The sequence below is a fragment of the Rhinolophus sinicus genome, linkage group LG02 (genome assembly GCF_036562045.2).
Source record: "Rhinolophus sinicus isolate RSC01 linkage group LG02, ASM3656204v1, whole genome shotgun sequence".
NCBI lineage: Eukaryota > Metazoa > Chordata > Mammalia > Chiroptera > Rhinolophidae > Rhinolophus > Rhinolophus sinicus.
Window position 1 is genome coordinate 174,916,898 of NC_133752.1, and position 17,448 is coordinate 174,934,345.

The following is a 17,448-nucleotide window of genomic DNA, read 5'->3' on the forward strand; positions in this document are numbered from 1 at the left end:
CGGCTACAAAATAAATGAATACTAGAATGTAGTGTACAACATAATGACTGTTGCTGACACTGATGCATTATATGCAGTAGCTCCCTCATTTATGCAGGGGATACTTTACAAGACCTGCAATGGACACCTGATAACATGAATGGTGCCGAACGCTATATATACTGTGTATTATTTTCCTATAATTGCATACCTACGATGAAGTTTAACTTATAAATTAACACAGTAGGAGATTAACAGCAATAACTAATAAGAAAATAGAACAATTATAACAATATAGTGTAATTAAAATTCTGAGAATATGGTCTCTCTCAAAATGTCTTATTGTACAGTCCTCACCCTCCTGTTTCTTGTGATGAAGGGAAATAATAAAATGCCTACATGATATGAGGTGAACCATGTCGGTTTTGTGACATAGTAGCAGTAGGCTGCTATTAACCGTCTGTCAATACGTCAGAAAGAGGATCATGTGCTTATTACGATGCTGGATCATCAAGACAAGACAATGTCGCTGGTTGAATAGCAGGAGCAGACAATGGCAATGGCTAGAGATCCTCAATAGTTAAAAGATTTTTTGCCAAATGCTTTTGGAAGAGCATTGTAAGTGGAAGTTTCTTTGTCTTTTAAACTCATCAAAGTATTGTTGCAGTGGTTGTAAACTTTTGGTGTTGCATACGTGACTTGAGTGCTGCATTCCATCTGATGATCATAATTATAATTTTTATAAAATAAGCATTATTGGAACATAAGAACTGTGAACCACAGCAGTCTCTCATGACCAAAATGGCTACTATGTGACAAACACGGTGGGCAGCAGCACAGTGTGGATATTGCTGGAAAAAGGGATGATCGAGTCCTGGGCCCAACTAAGAAGGATGGTGTGAGATTTCATCTTGTAACAAGGAGCACACACAATTTAAAACTAATAAATTAATATGTCTAGCATTTTTCAGTTAATACTTTGGAACTGCGGTTGATCATTTATAACTGAAAGCAAAGCTGAGATAAGGGGAAACTATTGTATATTAAAGTTGTGAAGAGAGTAAATCTTCAGTTCTCATTGTGAGGATAATTTTTGTTTCCCTTTACTCTTTTCATCTGTATTTTCTTTTTAACTTACCTATATGAGAAGGTGGATGTTAACTGAACCTATTGTGGTAATCATTTCAGAATAAATGTGAACCAAACCAATATGCTGTAAAGTTTAGTTTCCTTTATTGCTCATGTGTCATTTAATTGTGTTCTGAAAGTCTACTATATTTTCAGGTAAGTCAGAGAAAGACAAATACCATATGATTTCACTTATATGTGGAATCTAAAAAACAAACAAATGAACAGAAAAAAAAACAGAAAATCTCATTGATACAGGGAATGAACTGATGTTTGCCTGAAGGGAGGTGTTGTGGGTGGGGGTTGGGAAAAAAGATAAAGGGATTAAAAACTACAAATTGGCAGTTACAAACTAGTCACAGGGATGTAGAGTACAGCAAGCAGTACAGTCAATAATATTGTAATAACTATGTATGGTGTCAAGGGTGTACTATTATTGGGGGAGCACTTCATAAGTTACATAAATGTCTAACCACTAAGCTGTACACTTGTAACTAATATAATATTGAATGTCAACTGTAATGGAAAAATAAATAAATAAATATCGACTTTTCCTGCTCTTCCCATTTTTTTGGTAAGGGAAAAAAAATTAGTTAATTTGTTTTTCTCCTACACAGCAAAACTTCGACTTTTGTCATTTACAACAAATATTTCTATTAAAAGAAAGACCGTTATGACTGGAAGATGAATCAACAAAAAATATAATTAGTGGTTATATAATACTTCAATATCTGCCATGGTGATGTAGTTCAATATTGTTTCCTGTTTTATCCTTCACAGAGGTATTATTTTTATCAGATGAAATATAAATAACTTATGTAAGAATAATAAAAGGAATGAAGGAATTTTAAGAACTAGGGAGGAGAAATTGTGAAGATAATTATGGGAACTGATGATCATTGTGACAGTCACCATAAGTTGAAAACAGTAATTCTTCAGAATATTAGTGACAAATATCATGAAGTACCTATTGTTGATGGGATTATGATTTCACATTTTTCCCATTATAATAGAAATGACATAATGAGAGTATAAGGAAAAGTATGTAATGCCAGAATTTAGCAACCCTGCCTAAGAGCAGAATTTAAACATCTAAGATACCCTAAATAAGGCCTAAGTTGTTAGTGTTTGTGATTAAGATGGAAGCAAGTTAACTGCACGGGTGGTCAAGACTTTTGTCCCCAGAAATCTTTTAAAATAAGAAAATAATTTCGCAGAGACACTTGTCAATGGGCAAACTAAGTGACACTCTACCAACCCAAAGTATCCTATATTCTGGAGGTGTGTGAAGAGATAACCTGTCTTCATAATACCCCAAGGGTAAGGATTTCACGTTCAAACTTTAAGTGTCACATTAATAAGAAATCTACTTTTTCCACCTTGCTTCACTCTGAGCTTTCCCTAGGCTGCCTGTGAAGACCACAGATATTGTTTGTTTACAAGAGTAACGTGGTCTCCCACGAAAGGATGCTCACCTTTCAGGCCTAAAGAAGGTATGTGTCTCTACTCTCCTGTCTCTCTACTGGCCCATCCTATGTAGTGGGAGATTACAGATTCTAGATGTGATGCAACTGAGGTATTATTAACAAGCTAATAAAAAAGAACATTGGTATCTTTATTTAAGTAATTCAGGGTAAAAATTTTCTTAAACTTCTTGCCTGTGGAAAATTACTCAAGTGTATATACATATGCATATTTGGGCTTGAAAATAAAAACATATAGGGTAAAATCCCAGAGGAATCATGACAAAGAACAGTTATTTTTGGATTTTTGTTAATTAATAAAGACATAATTCTATATTATATTTGATGTTTAAGCCAACCTTAGAATAGATTCTTAAAATGAATTCTTTGAATTGGGAAGGTTAAACATAATTCTTCGTACACTTACTAGATTAAATAAAAACAGTTGGCTTTTAGTAAAAATTAAGAGGAGGTAGCTCCTGTAAAATGCTCATTTAAGGTTAATTATAAACAATGATACACTTTTTTGAAAAATTTAACGAAACATTACAAGAAAAGACATCACACTGATAAAGAAATGCTTGTCGAAAGAATTATGTTAGAGTCTAACTGACATAAGTAAGAATTAATGACATGTTAAATATGTTAAAATCATAATTGACATAACTAAAATATTATTGAGAGTTTGTAAAAGCCAGATTGAGTATTAAGTGTTTCACATGCATTAGAACTACCTGTTTTTATTCCCACTTTCATTAATAATCTAGGTTGCTAGACGCTAAGTAAGTATTTCAAAGTCAATATATTATAAATTTCAAATCAGCTTTAATTCTAGATCTCACGGATCACAGAGCCCATTGACTGAGTTATTAAATTACATGGTTTAATTCATTACTTTGCTTACATAATTAATGCTACCCTCATTGACTTTGAAAGTTATAGGAACTTTTTGGGAGTTTAAAACAACATATAGTTCTTTTATAAATGATTTATGTATGTATTTATCATTATATACTATTATATCTTTACCATTAAATCACTACCTATGTATTCTATTACATAAGTACTTTAAAAATGTTGTTGTCAATAGTTTTTAGGTTTTCAATAAGTTTAGTGTGTCTGTAACATTTTACAACACGTGAAATATTTCTTTAAATTTGTAATAATTTCTCATAACTTCACAATCATTCAAAATAAAAGATCATTTGATAACTCATTCCCTTTACTAAATAAATGTAAGGCACTAAATGAAATTAATTTAGTGCAGGAAATTACTATATGTGTCAACACTAATAATTTGCCATCTTTGAGCACTCAGTCTTTAACCTTATTGAATTTCAAAACTATCATAAATAATTCTGTGAGTCATTTTTAACAGAATTTTAATTTTTATTACAGACCTTCTAATGATGTTAAAAACATTTCTCTGTAATCTGACTTAAATTGAGGCTATTCTTGGTTATGAACTTCTTTATTCCTCACTAACTTATCACTTTTCATTGCTCAGACCAAAAATATATTATCGAATTCAGAATATCTTAAAAATGTATTTAACCATGATACACTTATTTAAAGGTCTAGAACATTTAAAACAAGATCTTTAGATTCTTCTACTGCAAAATGAGCCCAGCTCACCCTCTACCCCACCCACTTTTACATCATTGCATATATAAATACCATTCATTGTTAAGTACCCTTATCTTAGAGCACAGTCTCTGAAACCACTCAGCTGCAGAGATGAATAACCAAAGAGTAACCTATACAGAACTGAGTTTGACTAAGGACTCAAGGAGAAAGCAAGTAAAACCTAAGAGCACTAAGAGTTCCGTTTCAGTAACTGAGCAGGAAACAACCTATGCAGAATTAAATCTTCAAAATGCTTCTCACGATCTTCAAGAGAATTACAAGAACTACCACTGCAAAGGTAAAATATTTAATAGAATCACAGTATAACTGTTCTAGGATGTGCTGTTGGGGTGCAGAGATGTGGGGAACAGTAGGAAATATGTGGAGAAACACTTTTTATTTGTTGGGATCAGAGCTTGAATTTGGAATACAGCATTCTAATGTGAAATCTGAACTGATTTTACTCAGGCATCGTTGTAATGTGTAGTCTTTGATCAACAACTCATGGAGCATTGTATTTCCTGACAATGCAGTGATATATTCTGAGCGGAAGATTGCAATGGTAGACATGAGTCAGGGGTCCTAGTTTATGTATATGATTTTCTGTTCAGAAAGGTTCCCTTCGTGTAAATTGCCTAAGTGTTTATCTCCATCTCATTCCTCAGTGTTTCCCTTTCTCTCCCTGTAGATTTTTCATCATCTCCAGAGAAGCTCTTTGCAGGGATCCTGGGAGTCATCTGTGTTGTCTTGCTGTCCACTGTGGTAACGATAGCCGTTACTACTTGTAAGTCAAATTTTAAAGATTATAAGGGAACTTTTCAATTCAATGATTCTCAGTGCCTGTAAATATTTCTTAATATTAAGGACTAGGCCTCTAATTTTAACATATGCAGTTAGAGTAAATGTGAAAGGGTGACGAATTTGTCGAAGATTAAATATCAGAATGATTGCAGGCAGCATTTTACAAATATATGTACATATATACATATAAATTCTGATTTCATAACTCAAAGACATGCTTTGGAAGGCTAAAAGACCTTATTTAGAAATACAAACTAATTCTTGAGATTGGTTAAATCAAATACTGTAGTAGAATTTGATCATCTAGGCTTTTGAAATATATTTTCTTAACTGTTCATTAATTCATTAATTTTTCTTGTAAAATCAATTTTATTTCAGATTATTCTAATCCTAAATATTACACCAAATGTCAAAGTAAGAAAACAAAAGTATTATTATTTATGCAGATCAATATTAATTTTTTAATAAGAATTACTCCTTTTTGCTAGCTACTGAAAAACCAGAGCAGAATAATTCCCCCTTGACAACAGGGATCCAGAAAGGTACAGAAGAATTTTCAAATTTCTGATATTTGTACAGTTTGTAACTCAGGATAGGCAAAAATAATATTACGTTTTTTGAATATGTAAATTATGACATTGGGCAATAAATGTTCATAAATAATAATTTTACAAGAATGGTCCTTCGTATGGAACAATATAAAGAAGTATTCATTTTAAATCACCATACCCATTGTTACTGACTGGCTTACATTTCCCCCTGCTATGCTCTGAGACAAATAATTTTATTTTCTAAAAAAGTGGTTTTATTCATTGACTTTCATTAATGGGTTAGAATAGAAATTTATGTTTGTGTTTTCATTGTTTGGGCACCTAAATTAGAGGGTGAGAAGCTGACCATTCTCAGTGAGTGTTGTAACTGTATTTTATTTTACATGTACCAGCCAGTGAGGGTACATAGAAATGTTATGCACATATATGTTTGTAGTTATGCAAATATGTAAATTTGTTTTTTATTTTTTAATTCAAATTGTTTTTCATAATTTTTTCAGCATATCATTCTGGTCGTTGTCCAAAGGAGTGGTTTACATATTCCAACAACTGCTATTACATTAGCACTGAAAAACACACATGGACTGAGAGTCAGACGGCCTGTGCTTCTAAGAACTCATATCTGCTTTATATAGATAATAAAGAAGAAGTGGTAAGATTTTAAAAGTTTCCAACATTTTGCTAAAAGTGTATTTTGGTCTACAGTATGATTGTAGTATTCACTCATATTTTTGTATATATTTTTAGTTTGTTTTAAAGTCTATTACTATTCTATCATTTAATTCTTTAATCTTTTATTTATATTTCATATCATTAATGCACGTTTAATAATTTCCAGTTCTTACTTTCCATAGACAACCATGCTTGTATACATATCTTTTGTCTAAAATAAGTTTTGTGTTTAATTTTGCTATGAAATTTTAAATTATATCAAGGACACTAAACATCATGGTTGTGCAGATTGTTTACAAATTGGAAGGACCCGTGTAATTACAAATCAGATCATGAAAAGAAAGTTTCCAGTCCACAATAGCTCACTCCTGTGTATTCTCTCAACTTTCCCTCCCCCACTTAACCACTATTCTGATTTTTAATATTCCAAATGATCTTTGCTTAAATTTGAGCTTCATATAATAGGGATCATTCAGTACGCATTTTATGTCTCCTTTCATTCACATATGAGATTTTTGCAGTTCATTCACAGTGTTGCATTTATCTGTAGTTAATTTTTACTGTTGTATTACACGTACATGACATTTTTAATCTTCACCATTCAGAATACACTTGTTTTAATGTGGTTTTATACATAATATTTTATGAAAATCCCTGTGTACATCTTTTTCCCAAATTGTACAATATATTTAAAATTAATATATTAAGCATACATGTTATGTAGAATATATTGTTTTTATATAATATAGATACAATATAATAGTTTACAGATAAAGTTACATTATTATAGTTGTATATGAGTGTGATTATAATATAACTAGTCTTCTATGTTTCAGAATAAAATTGCAGGGCCATAAATATATGTGTATGTCAAATTTATTAAACGATTCCATCATTTTTTTTGGTTTATTGAGTAAATACCCATTTTACCAATAGTCCTTTGATTTAAACGTAGTACTATCAGGAATTTAATGTTATAATTTTTTATCTTTATAGAAAAGTATCATGATGAGACGAATAGGCATTTTCCTGATTACTATTTGGTTGGAAACACCCTTCTGGGCTACTAATCATGACATTCTCTTCTGTGAGAATGAAAAGTACCTGCCATGTTTCTTGCCCATTTCTCCTATATGTTGTCTGTCATTTTCCTTCCTCTCAGTACTTGTTATATTTTGGATATAAGCTCATTTTTTAATTTGGGAGATACAAGTAGGTTCTTTGACCCTGTGACTTACATTCTTATTCTCATATTGGAGTCTTTTAATGAACAGAATTTATTAATGTTAGCAGAGTCTACTATATCATTTTGGGTGTTACTGATCATTTTGGACCCACTTCTGAAATGTCAAGGTTCATGAAGATAATCCCCTACATTACTCTTTACACTTTATTGTTTTCCTTTATTATCGTTATCTAATTGATAGATCGTAATTTATAGCAAAGATTATCTATTCATAAATAACTATATATGAACATATAATTCTATATATATACATATGAGCTAATCTGCTTTATATAGATAGTAGGTATTATCTTTATCTTTATATAGATAATAATGTATATAATATCATATGTATATACATAAGCACACACACAGTAGTTCTCCTCTTATCTGTGAGGAGTGTGTTTCAAGAACACAGTGGATGCCTGAAGTCACTGATAGTACTGAACCTTATATGTACAATGGTTTTTCTTGTACATAAGTACATATGATAAAGTTTAATTTATAAATTTTGCAGAGTGAGAGATTAAGAACATTAACCAATAATAAAATAGAACAATGATATAAATAGACTGTAGTAAAAGTTACATAAATGTGGGCTCCTCTTATTTCTCTCTTAAAATATCTCATTTTCCTATACCCACCCAGTTTGAGGTATGACAGCAAAAGTAGCACAGATTTGTTTTTCCTCCATAGTTTCACAGATAGAGCATGATTTCTTAGTGTAGATTTCAGTGATTTCTGCAGAAGAGTTTTTGTCTTTCTTTAGTAAATCAAGAACTTTCACCTTTTCACGTACAGGAATTACTTTACAGCCTCTCTTTAGTATATTCGATTGCCAGTATCACTAGTCTCATGCTTTAGTACCATTATTAAGGAAAATAAAGCAGACTTGAACACAAGCACTAAGATCCTGCGACAGTTGATCTGATAACCAAGAGCAACTTGTGACTAACAATCAGGGAAGGGGAGCATATGCAGCATAGATAAGCTGGACAAAGACAGGCTTTATATCCTGGTCAGAACGGAGTGGGACAGGAGGAGTTTCATCACGATACTTAGAAAAACACACAACTTAAACTTGAATTTTGAAATTTTTGAATTTTCCTTTTAATACTTTTGGACACTGGTTGACCGTGGGTATCTGAAACAGCAGGTAACTGAAATCACAGATAAGAGAGCATCTCTGTTTATAAATCACAGTCTGCACAGTCTACAGCAGTTTGAGTAACATGGAGAAAACTTATCTCCCTTTTTGTTCTTTTACTGTGTCCATTTATAATAAAATTGTCTTAAATATTTTATCAATCTACATATAAAATCACATGGCAGAATGTTATAATTTGCTTCAGTTTAAAATTATGCCTCAACTATCAAACAATTTAGAAAACAAAAGAAATGAATAGTCTATCTATCCAATAAGATTTTTATACTTTGTTATCTTTTCTTTCCTGATGATCCAAGAGTCCCTCTTTTATCCTTTAATTTCTGTTACATAATTCCCTTTAGCGATTCTATTAGAGTGGGCCCCATTGTGAAAAGTTTTCTTAGTTTTTCTTTACCTGAGAATGTCTTGATTTTCCCCTTCATTCCTGAGTGGTATTTTCTCTGCAGTTCTCTGTGCTTTTGGTTGGAATAAGGCAGTTAGCATCTAAAGTTTTCTGTCTTTCTAGCCTGCTGCTTTCCTGGTCCTTTGACTAGAGAAAAAAGCCTGTTCTTGGGACTTTTGTCAAGTCCACTTTGTCTTTTATTTTTACTGGGATGATCTTTTTCTCCTCTACACAAGTGCACCTTTGTTTCATCAGGCAAAAATGTGTAGAGAGCTAATGTCTTCTCTTCTTGTGAATTCTCCCTTTTATTTCCATTATATTTGTGGCTGACACTGCGCTGGACACAAAAGAGACTAAAAGCTCAGACTAGAAAAAGGGTGGGTTTTTCTCTTTTAACCTTGTAAATTCAGCATTTTGAGCTGAAAAAATAGTGGGCAATTTAGCACCCCTCCCCCACTGCTAATCAAGTGTGCCCCTGTGGCAATATCACATTGATTTCGGCAGCCTTCTCCAAATTGTAAAAACTACACTTCTTCATACTCACTGAGCTGAGGTGGGGTGGGGGGCGACGTGGGGGTGGTCCTAGGCAGGAAGTCTACATATTTGCTCCATTCTTACTTGAATTTCTAGGAACTTTTCCAATAATAAGTCACAAGTTATTATTAGTCTTTGGTAAATTGTTGCAGCCTTGAAATTATTTGTGTCAACTGCCCTCTTTAGTAATAACACATTTTCCAAATGTGTTCACAGTATAGGTATATAATGTAAAATGAAAATTAAATTGAATAAAATAGAAACAGTGAACTTTATATTCCATTAGAAATTCATATTAGTATAAAGAATTTTTTTCTGTCTCATAAAATTTGTTTCTCCTAGAATTTTTTGAACACCTTCTGTTCTCATTCATGGATTGACATCTCCTTAAGAACCAATATAAGTTTGTTGGTGTGGCCAAAAGGCTCATCTTTCTCTTCCAAACTGTAAGTTTCATGAGAACTCATATTTTATGCCTTGAAGTAATTAACCTTAGAAAGAAAAAACAATATTTGAACAATTATATGAAGACAATTATTTAAGTACTTCCATGCAAAATTATACAAGAACTATTCAGATATAGGTATATAAGTATTAGCCTATGTAAATTGTTTATTCATCAAATTATTAGATCATGTATTACCAGATTAATGATACATTACTCTCTGTATTTCAGGCTGTCAATATATTCAGAGATGAGCAAGATTTGTGCATTTGTGTCGTTTCATTCACACCGGTTTTCTCAAGATTTCTGTTTAGATAGAAAACAATATGTTTGTAAGCATCAGACACTTTGCCATATCTGAAGTTGGTATAATGCTAATCTGTAAAGGACACATTTTTAATTTATTTAAAACTCATACAATACATTTTCTTATAATTATTTCTTATGATCCAATTTTGAGGACAGTTTTAGATCACAACGAAATTATGATAGTTCTGAGATTTCCCATGTTTCTCCCTTCCCTACACATGCAGAGCTTCCTCCATGATCAACATCACTCACCACAATGGTCATTTGCTACTGAGAATGAATCTACATTGATGCATCATATTCACTTAAAATCCACAGTTTATGTGAGGTTTAACCCTTGGTGTTGTAGAATTATTTTTAAATCTATATTTTTAATTATTTTTTAAAACATATACCCAAGTACATGTTATATGTTTCATAAGATTTTGCTGTTTATTAAAATAGATAATGTATTTTAATATCAAGAGCTGTTATTTCTAAGTCTTCGATATGGTGAATAATTCCATTTATATTTTCAAATTAGTTGATTTCTCCTTGCCTTCAAATGTTGAAAATGAGGATTGAACAACAAAGCCTGGCATAGTGTGTAAGTCATAGTGGAGTCAAAAGTCAACATGGAAAGGAAATTTGATTTAAAAAATTATTGAATTTTGTAGGGGTGATCACCTACAAACAGGAGATAAAAGAAAATTATAAAGTATACCCTAGGGTTAAAGAAGAGTACCCAAAGGTGAAATGACTTGGAAGCCAGGTTTACACACTGACGCTGGGTTGTAGACTTCACTGAACTCAGTGTGGCTGCAGACAAACCTGTCGCTGACACATTCACTGGGTTGCCCTGGATAGAGCAGTTCCACAGTCAGCTGCCTGTTATTGGTGAGGACGGATTTCTGGTTGTGATTGGCAAGCAGGAAGATCTCCCTAACACTATCTACAGACAGAGGTTGGAAAAGAAGGAACTACAATTAGGATTGGCCACAAAAATTGCTGGAGGGTGAATACCACAGGATTTCCTGCTTGCATGCAATGGCAACCCCACCATAGAGGCCAAAGGAGAGAAAACACCGTGAAACCAGGAACAAGAGTCATTTCTCTGGCCTTCTCTCCATTGCCTTTTTCAGGCAAAACAAAATCACGGCAGCTGACAAGGTTGAAAAAGTTATAGGATCTAGCTCCATTATCTCAAAGAGGACTATGAATTATAGATTTGGAGCTGAGATTAATAAATTGTGGATCAGCCCCAAGATTACTATGCAAGAACTACAAAGTTAGTATATGACATAATTCTTTATATAGAAAACCCTAAAGACTCCACCAAAATCTATTAGAAACAATAAACAAATACAGTAAAGTTGCAGTATACAAAACCAATGTACAAAAATCCATGTATTCCTACATACTTACACTGAAATTTCAGAAGAAAAATGGAGGGAAAAAAAGCAACAAGAACATTTCTTTTACAATTGCAACAAAAAAAAAGAATAAAATACCTAGGAATAAGCTTAAGAAAGGATGGAAGAACCTATACACTGAAACAATAAGACATTATTAAAAGATTTGAAGAAGATACAAAGAAATGAAAAGGTATTCTGAGTTCATGGATTGGAAGAATCAACATAGTTAAAATTGCCATATTACTCAAAGCACGATACTGATTTAATGTAATTCCCATCAAAATCCCAGTGAAAATTTTTATTGTAATTTTGTCTTGTCTTGAACCATCATTTATTTTTCTTTTAAATTACATTTATTGAGAGTGACAATGGATAGTAAAATTACATAGGTTTCACGTGTACATTTCTATAACAAATCATCTATATATCACACGGTGTGCTCACCACCGAGTCAGTTCTTCCATCACCATCTGTTTGACCACCTTTACCCTCTTCTACCATCATCCCCCTTGCCCTCTGGTAATCACTAAACTATTGTCTATGTCTATGAATTTTTCTTTCTTTGTTTGTCTTGTTCCTTTGTTGCTTTCAGTTTTATATCCCACATATGAGTGAAGACATATGGTTTTCAACTTTCTCTGTTTGTGTTATTTTGTTTAGCTTAATAATCTCAAGATCTGTCCATGTTGTCGCAAATGACAGCATGTCATACTTCCTGATGGCAGAGTAGTAGTGTTCTATTGCATGTATGTACCAAAACATCTTTATCCAATCATCTATAGAAGGACACTTTGTTGTTTCCATGTCTTGGCCACGGTAAACAAAGCTGCAATGAACATGGGAGTACATATATATTTATGGATAAATGTTTTCAGAGTTTTGTGTTTATACCCAGGAGAGGGATAATCATCAGATTTGTGTGGAATTACAAAAGAGCCTGGAGAGCCTAGGCAATCCTGAAAAAGAACAAAGCTGGATGTACCACACTCCTTGACTTCAATTTATACTACAAAGTGGCAATAATCAAAACAGCATGGATTTGGAAGAAAAACAGAAATGCACAGCAATGGATTAGAATTGAGAATCCAAAAATAAACCCACATACATATGGGCACATAATTTTCAACAAAGGAGCCAAAAACATACAATGGAGGCAAGAAAGCCTTTTCAATAAACGGTGCTGGGAAAATTGGAAAACCACGTGAAAAGAATAAACCTAGACTGCAATCGCTCTCTGTATACCAAAATAACACAGCATGGATCAAAGTCCTAAACATGAGACATAAAACAATAAATTGCAGAAGAAAGCATATGTACTAAACTTATGGACCTTAGGTTCAGAGATGATTTAATGAATTGACATCAAAGTCAAGGGAAGTAAAATAAAAAATAAATGATGGTACTATATATCAAACGAAAAAGATTCTGCACAGCAAACGAATCCATCAACAAAACATAGAGGGAACAAACAAAATGACAGGAGATATTTGCAAACAATACATGCCATTGTTTTGGGCCAATATCTAATTTATTAGGTTGGTGCAATAGTGATTGCATTTAAAAGGTTAAAGAAATTGCAAAAATTGCAATATATATATATATATATATATATATATATATATATATATATATATATATATATATAAAGATCTCCTACAACTCCTCATCTTTTTAAATCTAGGAGCGTCTCTCCATGCTTCATGATGAAGAAGCTGGAGCCTTACAAAGCCAATGATCTGAGCCCTATTATCTCTTGCATCTTATCCTGTAAGACAACGTTTCTCAACCTTTTTTTTTCTCCCTCAACCTCAAGCCACCAAGGAGCTTTCACAGAGATGTTTTCTTAGACCTACCCATGAAAATTCAAAACCACAAATGTATTACACTCTTCTTTATGTATTTATGTACTTTCTTGTGTACTTTATGTATATCTGTACTTTGTACATAAAGTGAGATTTTTTTTCACTACTGTCAAAAATCACTTTTTGTCCACTTGAGGATATCACCTCTCTTGAGAATGCATGAGCTAGCACTGTCTATTCACTCACTCTGCTCCAGCTATATCATCCTCCTTGCTAAACCTCAAATATTTAGAAATGCTTCTTCAATAGGAAATTTCATTAGATGTTTTCTCAATTTCAAACGGTCTTTTCCATTTATCTGCTACCCTACTTTTCTCACCAAATTCATACCTTTGTCCAAATACTACCTTCCCAAGGAATCCCAATGGAATTTCAGCTCCGTCTCACAAATGGCACTCCCAATTCCGCCTACTCTATTCAAAATGCTTCATACAATATTTTTTTTTACCGTCTAACTTATTATATTATCTATTTCAACTTCTTTTTGGTTTAAACAACCAATTTTCTGGAGGCTAGCCTACGGAAATGAAGGCGTCAACAGGGGTGTCCTTACTTTGAACACTCTAGGGGAGACTATGTTCCATGCCTTTCTCTGAGCTTCTGGTGTAGCCCCCAGTCTTGACATTCCTTGGCTCACTGACATAATACTCCAAACTCTGCTTCTGTCATCTCATTGCTCTCCCTGTGTGTCTCTGTCTTTGTGTCCAAATCTCTCTTCTTTTAGAATATCCGTTGCATTAATTTAGGGCCCACTATGTATCATTATGACCACATATTAACTTGATTACATTTGCATGGACTCTATTCCCAATAAAGGTGACATTTATAGGCTCTGGGTGGATATCAATTTGGGGGAGGGCATGGGAGTGTGACACTATTCGTTAAATGTGAAATACAGAAAATGAGCAAAAATGGCAGGTCAATGTCCAAATTGTGTCATGGGTGTCATTGTAACTGGTTTCACGGTAACTGGGAAAACTATTTGGTTTGGTGTTTATGAAAACTGAATTCCCACCATGTGTCAATGAAAGGTTGGCAGGGTGATGTGAAGGCTCTCAGAAGAGAGGGGAGAAAATATCCTGGCATAAAATCAGAAGTCACAGTTCACTTGCTTTTTGGATCAATAAGAAAGAGCACATAAAATTTAAATGACAGATAAATATAACAGAGTATTGCAAAATATGAATGGTAATAAAGTCCAGTTAACTAGAATGTCTTCTATGAAAAGGTGGCAAATATCAAAAGATTGGGTCTGATGATATAAAATTACAGGATCTCATCCCCAGCCCCTGGCAACCACTTTTCTACTCTATTTCTATGAATTGTGTTTCTCTTTAATTCCACATATAAATGATACCATGCAGTATTTATCTTTCTCTTTCTAGCTTATTTACTTAGCATAATTCCTTCCAGGTTCATCCTTGTCACAAATGAGAGAAATTTATTTTTCTCATAGCTGAAAAATAATTCAATGAACAGTTTTTAGACAAGATGGTGGAGTAGGTACATGCTGTGCTTGCATCCTCTCATAACCACATCAAAATTACAATTAAATTACAGAACAACCATCATTGAGAATCGCCTGAAGTCTGGCTTAATAACAATTGTATAACTGAGAATATACAGGAAAAGCCATGTAGACACTGGTAGGAGGGGCAGTGACATAGAATGGGCTGTCCTATACTACGTGTGGCAGTTAAAAATAAGGAGGGATATCACAGCTATGAAAGTCCCTCCTGAACAGTGAGGGGTCCAAGGCCTACACCAGGCTTCCTAGTCCTAGGTTCCACATCCCAGAAGAGAAGTCCCGACAACTGGCTGTGAAACCTGTGAAGACTGTGGTTGAGTGACATGGAGAGTCCCAGTCATTTCTCTTAAAAGGCGCATGCAACAGAGTTACTCATTGATGGATTCATTCAGAGTTCCAGCACTGGGGCAGCAGCTCTAGGACACCAGGGACATAAGGGGAGGACTGAATTGTCTGACTTTAAGGCAAGTACTGGAGGGGCATATTTCTGCTAGACAGAAGTGCTGGTAGGAGCCATTGTTACTTTGTTGAGCATTCTCCCCATTAGCATGTAGATACACACAGCCTTCATATCTGAGTCTCCACCAACCTGGCTAACACCCTTAGCCTTGCCCTGGTGATTCCCTGAGACCCTGATTCACCCACCCCAGCTGCTTCCAGTGGCTTTTCCATACAATCAGACTGTCTTGGCTCATGCTTCCGATGTTCCTAAGTCTCAAAGGTTCACAAACATCAAATAAGCAGCGTCTAGTCTCACTGTACCCCATACCTTTTGCTAAGCATCCCGAAGCCCAGCAGTAGTGGCAGCCAGGCTCGCTTCACAGCTGAGACTCTCCCAGGAATTTTTAAGTGCAATGTGGGTTGAAGCATCCACAGATCGCTTTCTGGCTCATACCAGGTGGCTCTGGGCAGAGCACAAGTGGAGGCTGAACTGGCGTACATTGGGGTCTTTCCCAGGAGGCCCTAAGGCTGGCACAACCAGTGGCTGGCTTTGAATAGCACCAAAGCACCAACTGTCATCCACCATAGGTAACATATCCTAAGAGAAGACTGGGCAGGCACCAGAGACCCACTAAAATGAATCTTGCTCCACAGGATCACCCCTGCAGAATGCTCCTCCACTATAGTCACAGCCAGTCCACACAATATTGGAGCCTGTGAGTCAATCCCTCCCACTGACATGTAAACAGCATCCAAGGTTCAACTATAACAGGAGGCAAACACAACTCATACACCTGTGGCACCAGGCCCAGGTGACCAGGGAGAATACACCACTGGTCCCACAGGACACCTACAGCATAAGGCCAATCTACCAAGACCAGGAGGCACAGCATGTCTGTCTAATACATAAATACAAATGCAAGTGTGCAGTCAAAATGGGGAGAAAAAGAAACAGGTCCCAAATGAAAGAATAGAACAAACCTCCAAAAAAGAACTAAACAAACTTGAGACAAGCAATCTATCAGAAGGAGAAGATAAGGAGCAAGAAATTGAAAAACTATTTGAAGAAATAATGATGGAATAGTTCCCTAACCTGGTGAAGGAAATAGGCGACAAGGAAGTGCAGGAAGTCCCAAACAAGATGAACCCAAAGAGGCCCACTCCAAAATGCATAATAGTTAAAATACCAAAGATGAGAGACAGAGAGAACCTTAAAAACAAGAGGAGAGCTATCAGTTACCTACAAGGAACTCTCATAAAACTATCAGCTGATTTCTCAACACAAACTTTGCAGGCAAGAAGGGATTGGCACAAAACACTCAGAGTGAAGTAAAGCAATGATGTCCAACCAAGACTATTCAATCCCACAAAGCTATCATTTAGAGTCTAAGGACACCTAAAGACATCCTAGAAGTGAAAAAGCTAAAGGAATTCATCACCACCAAACCAGTATTAAAAGAAATGTTAAAGTGACTCCTTCAAGAAGAATCAAAAAATAAGATAAAAATATGAATAATAAAATGGCAATAATTACATCTCCAGCAACAAAACAATTAATTTCAATGTACATAGTTTACATGCTCCATCAGAAGATATAGGGTGGCTGAGTGGAAAAGGAAAACAAAAAAAAAAATCTTACGTATGTTGCCTACAAGAGACTCACACAGACTAAAGTAAAGAGATTGAGAAAGTTATTTTATGTAAATGGAAACAAACAATCAAAAGGCTGGGGTAGCAATACTTATACCAGACAAAATAAACTTTAAGACAAAGTCTATAACAAGAGACAAAAAAGGACTCTGTATCCCCACTTCTGAGTATTCATCCGAAGAAACCCAAACATTGCCTTGAAAAGACATACACATCCATATGTTCATTGCAGCATTATTCACAATAGCCATCATAGGGAGGCTAACTGGGTGTCCATCAATGGATGAGTG

At 34.4% G+C, this 17,448-nt stretch overlaps 1 protein-coding gene across 1 annotated transcript; it reads left to right on the forward strand.

Annotated features, from left to right (window-relative positions):
• Positions 1-4,279: 4,279 nt before the first annotated feature.
• LOC109454228 (NKG2-A/NKG2-B type II integral membrane protein) lies at positions 4,280-6,338 on the forward strand. Its single transcript, XM_074326011.1, has 4 exons — positions 4,280-4,494; positions 4,885-4,980; positions 5,486-5,539; positions 6,049-6,338. Exons 1-4 carry the CDS (start codon positions 4,308-4,310, stop codon positions 6,210-6,212), a joined length of 501 nt encoding a protein of 166 aa, XP_074182112.1. The 5' UTR covers positions 4,280-4,307; the 3' UTR covers positions 6,213-6,338.
• The last annotated feature ends 11,110 nt before the right edge of the window (positions 6,339-17,448 follow it).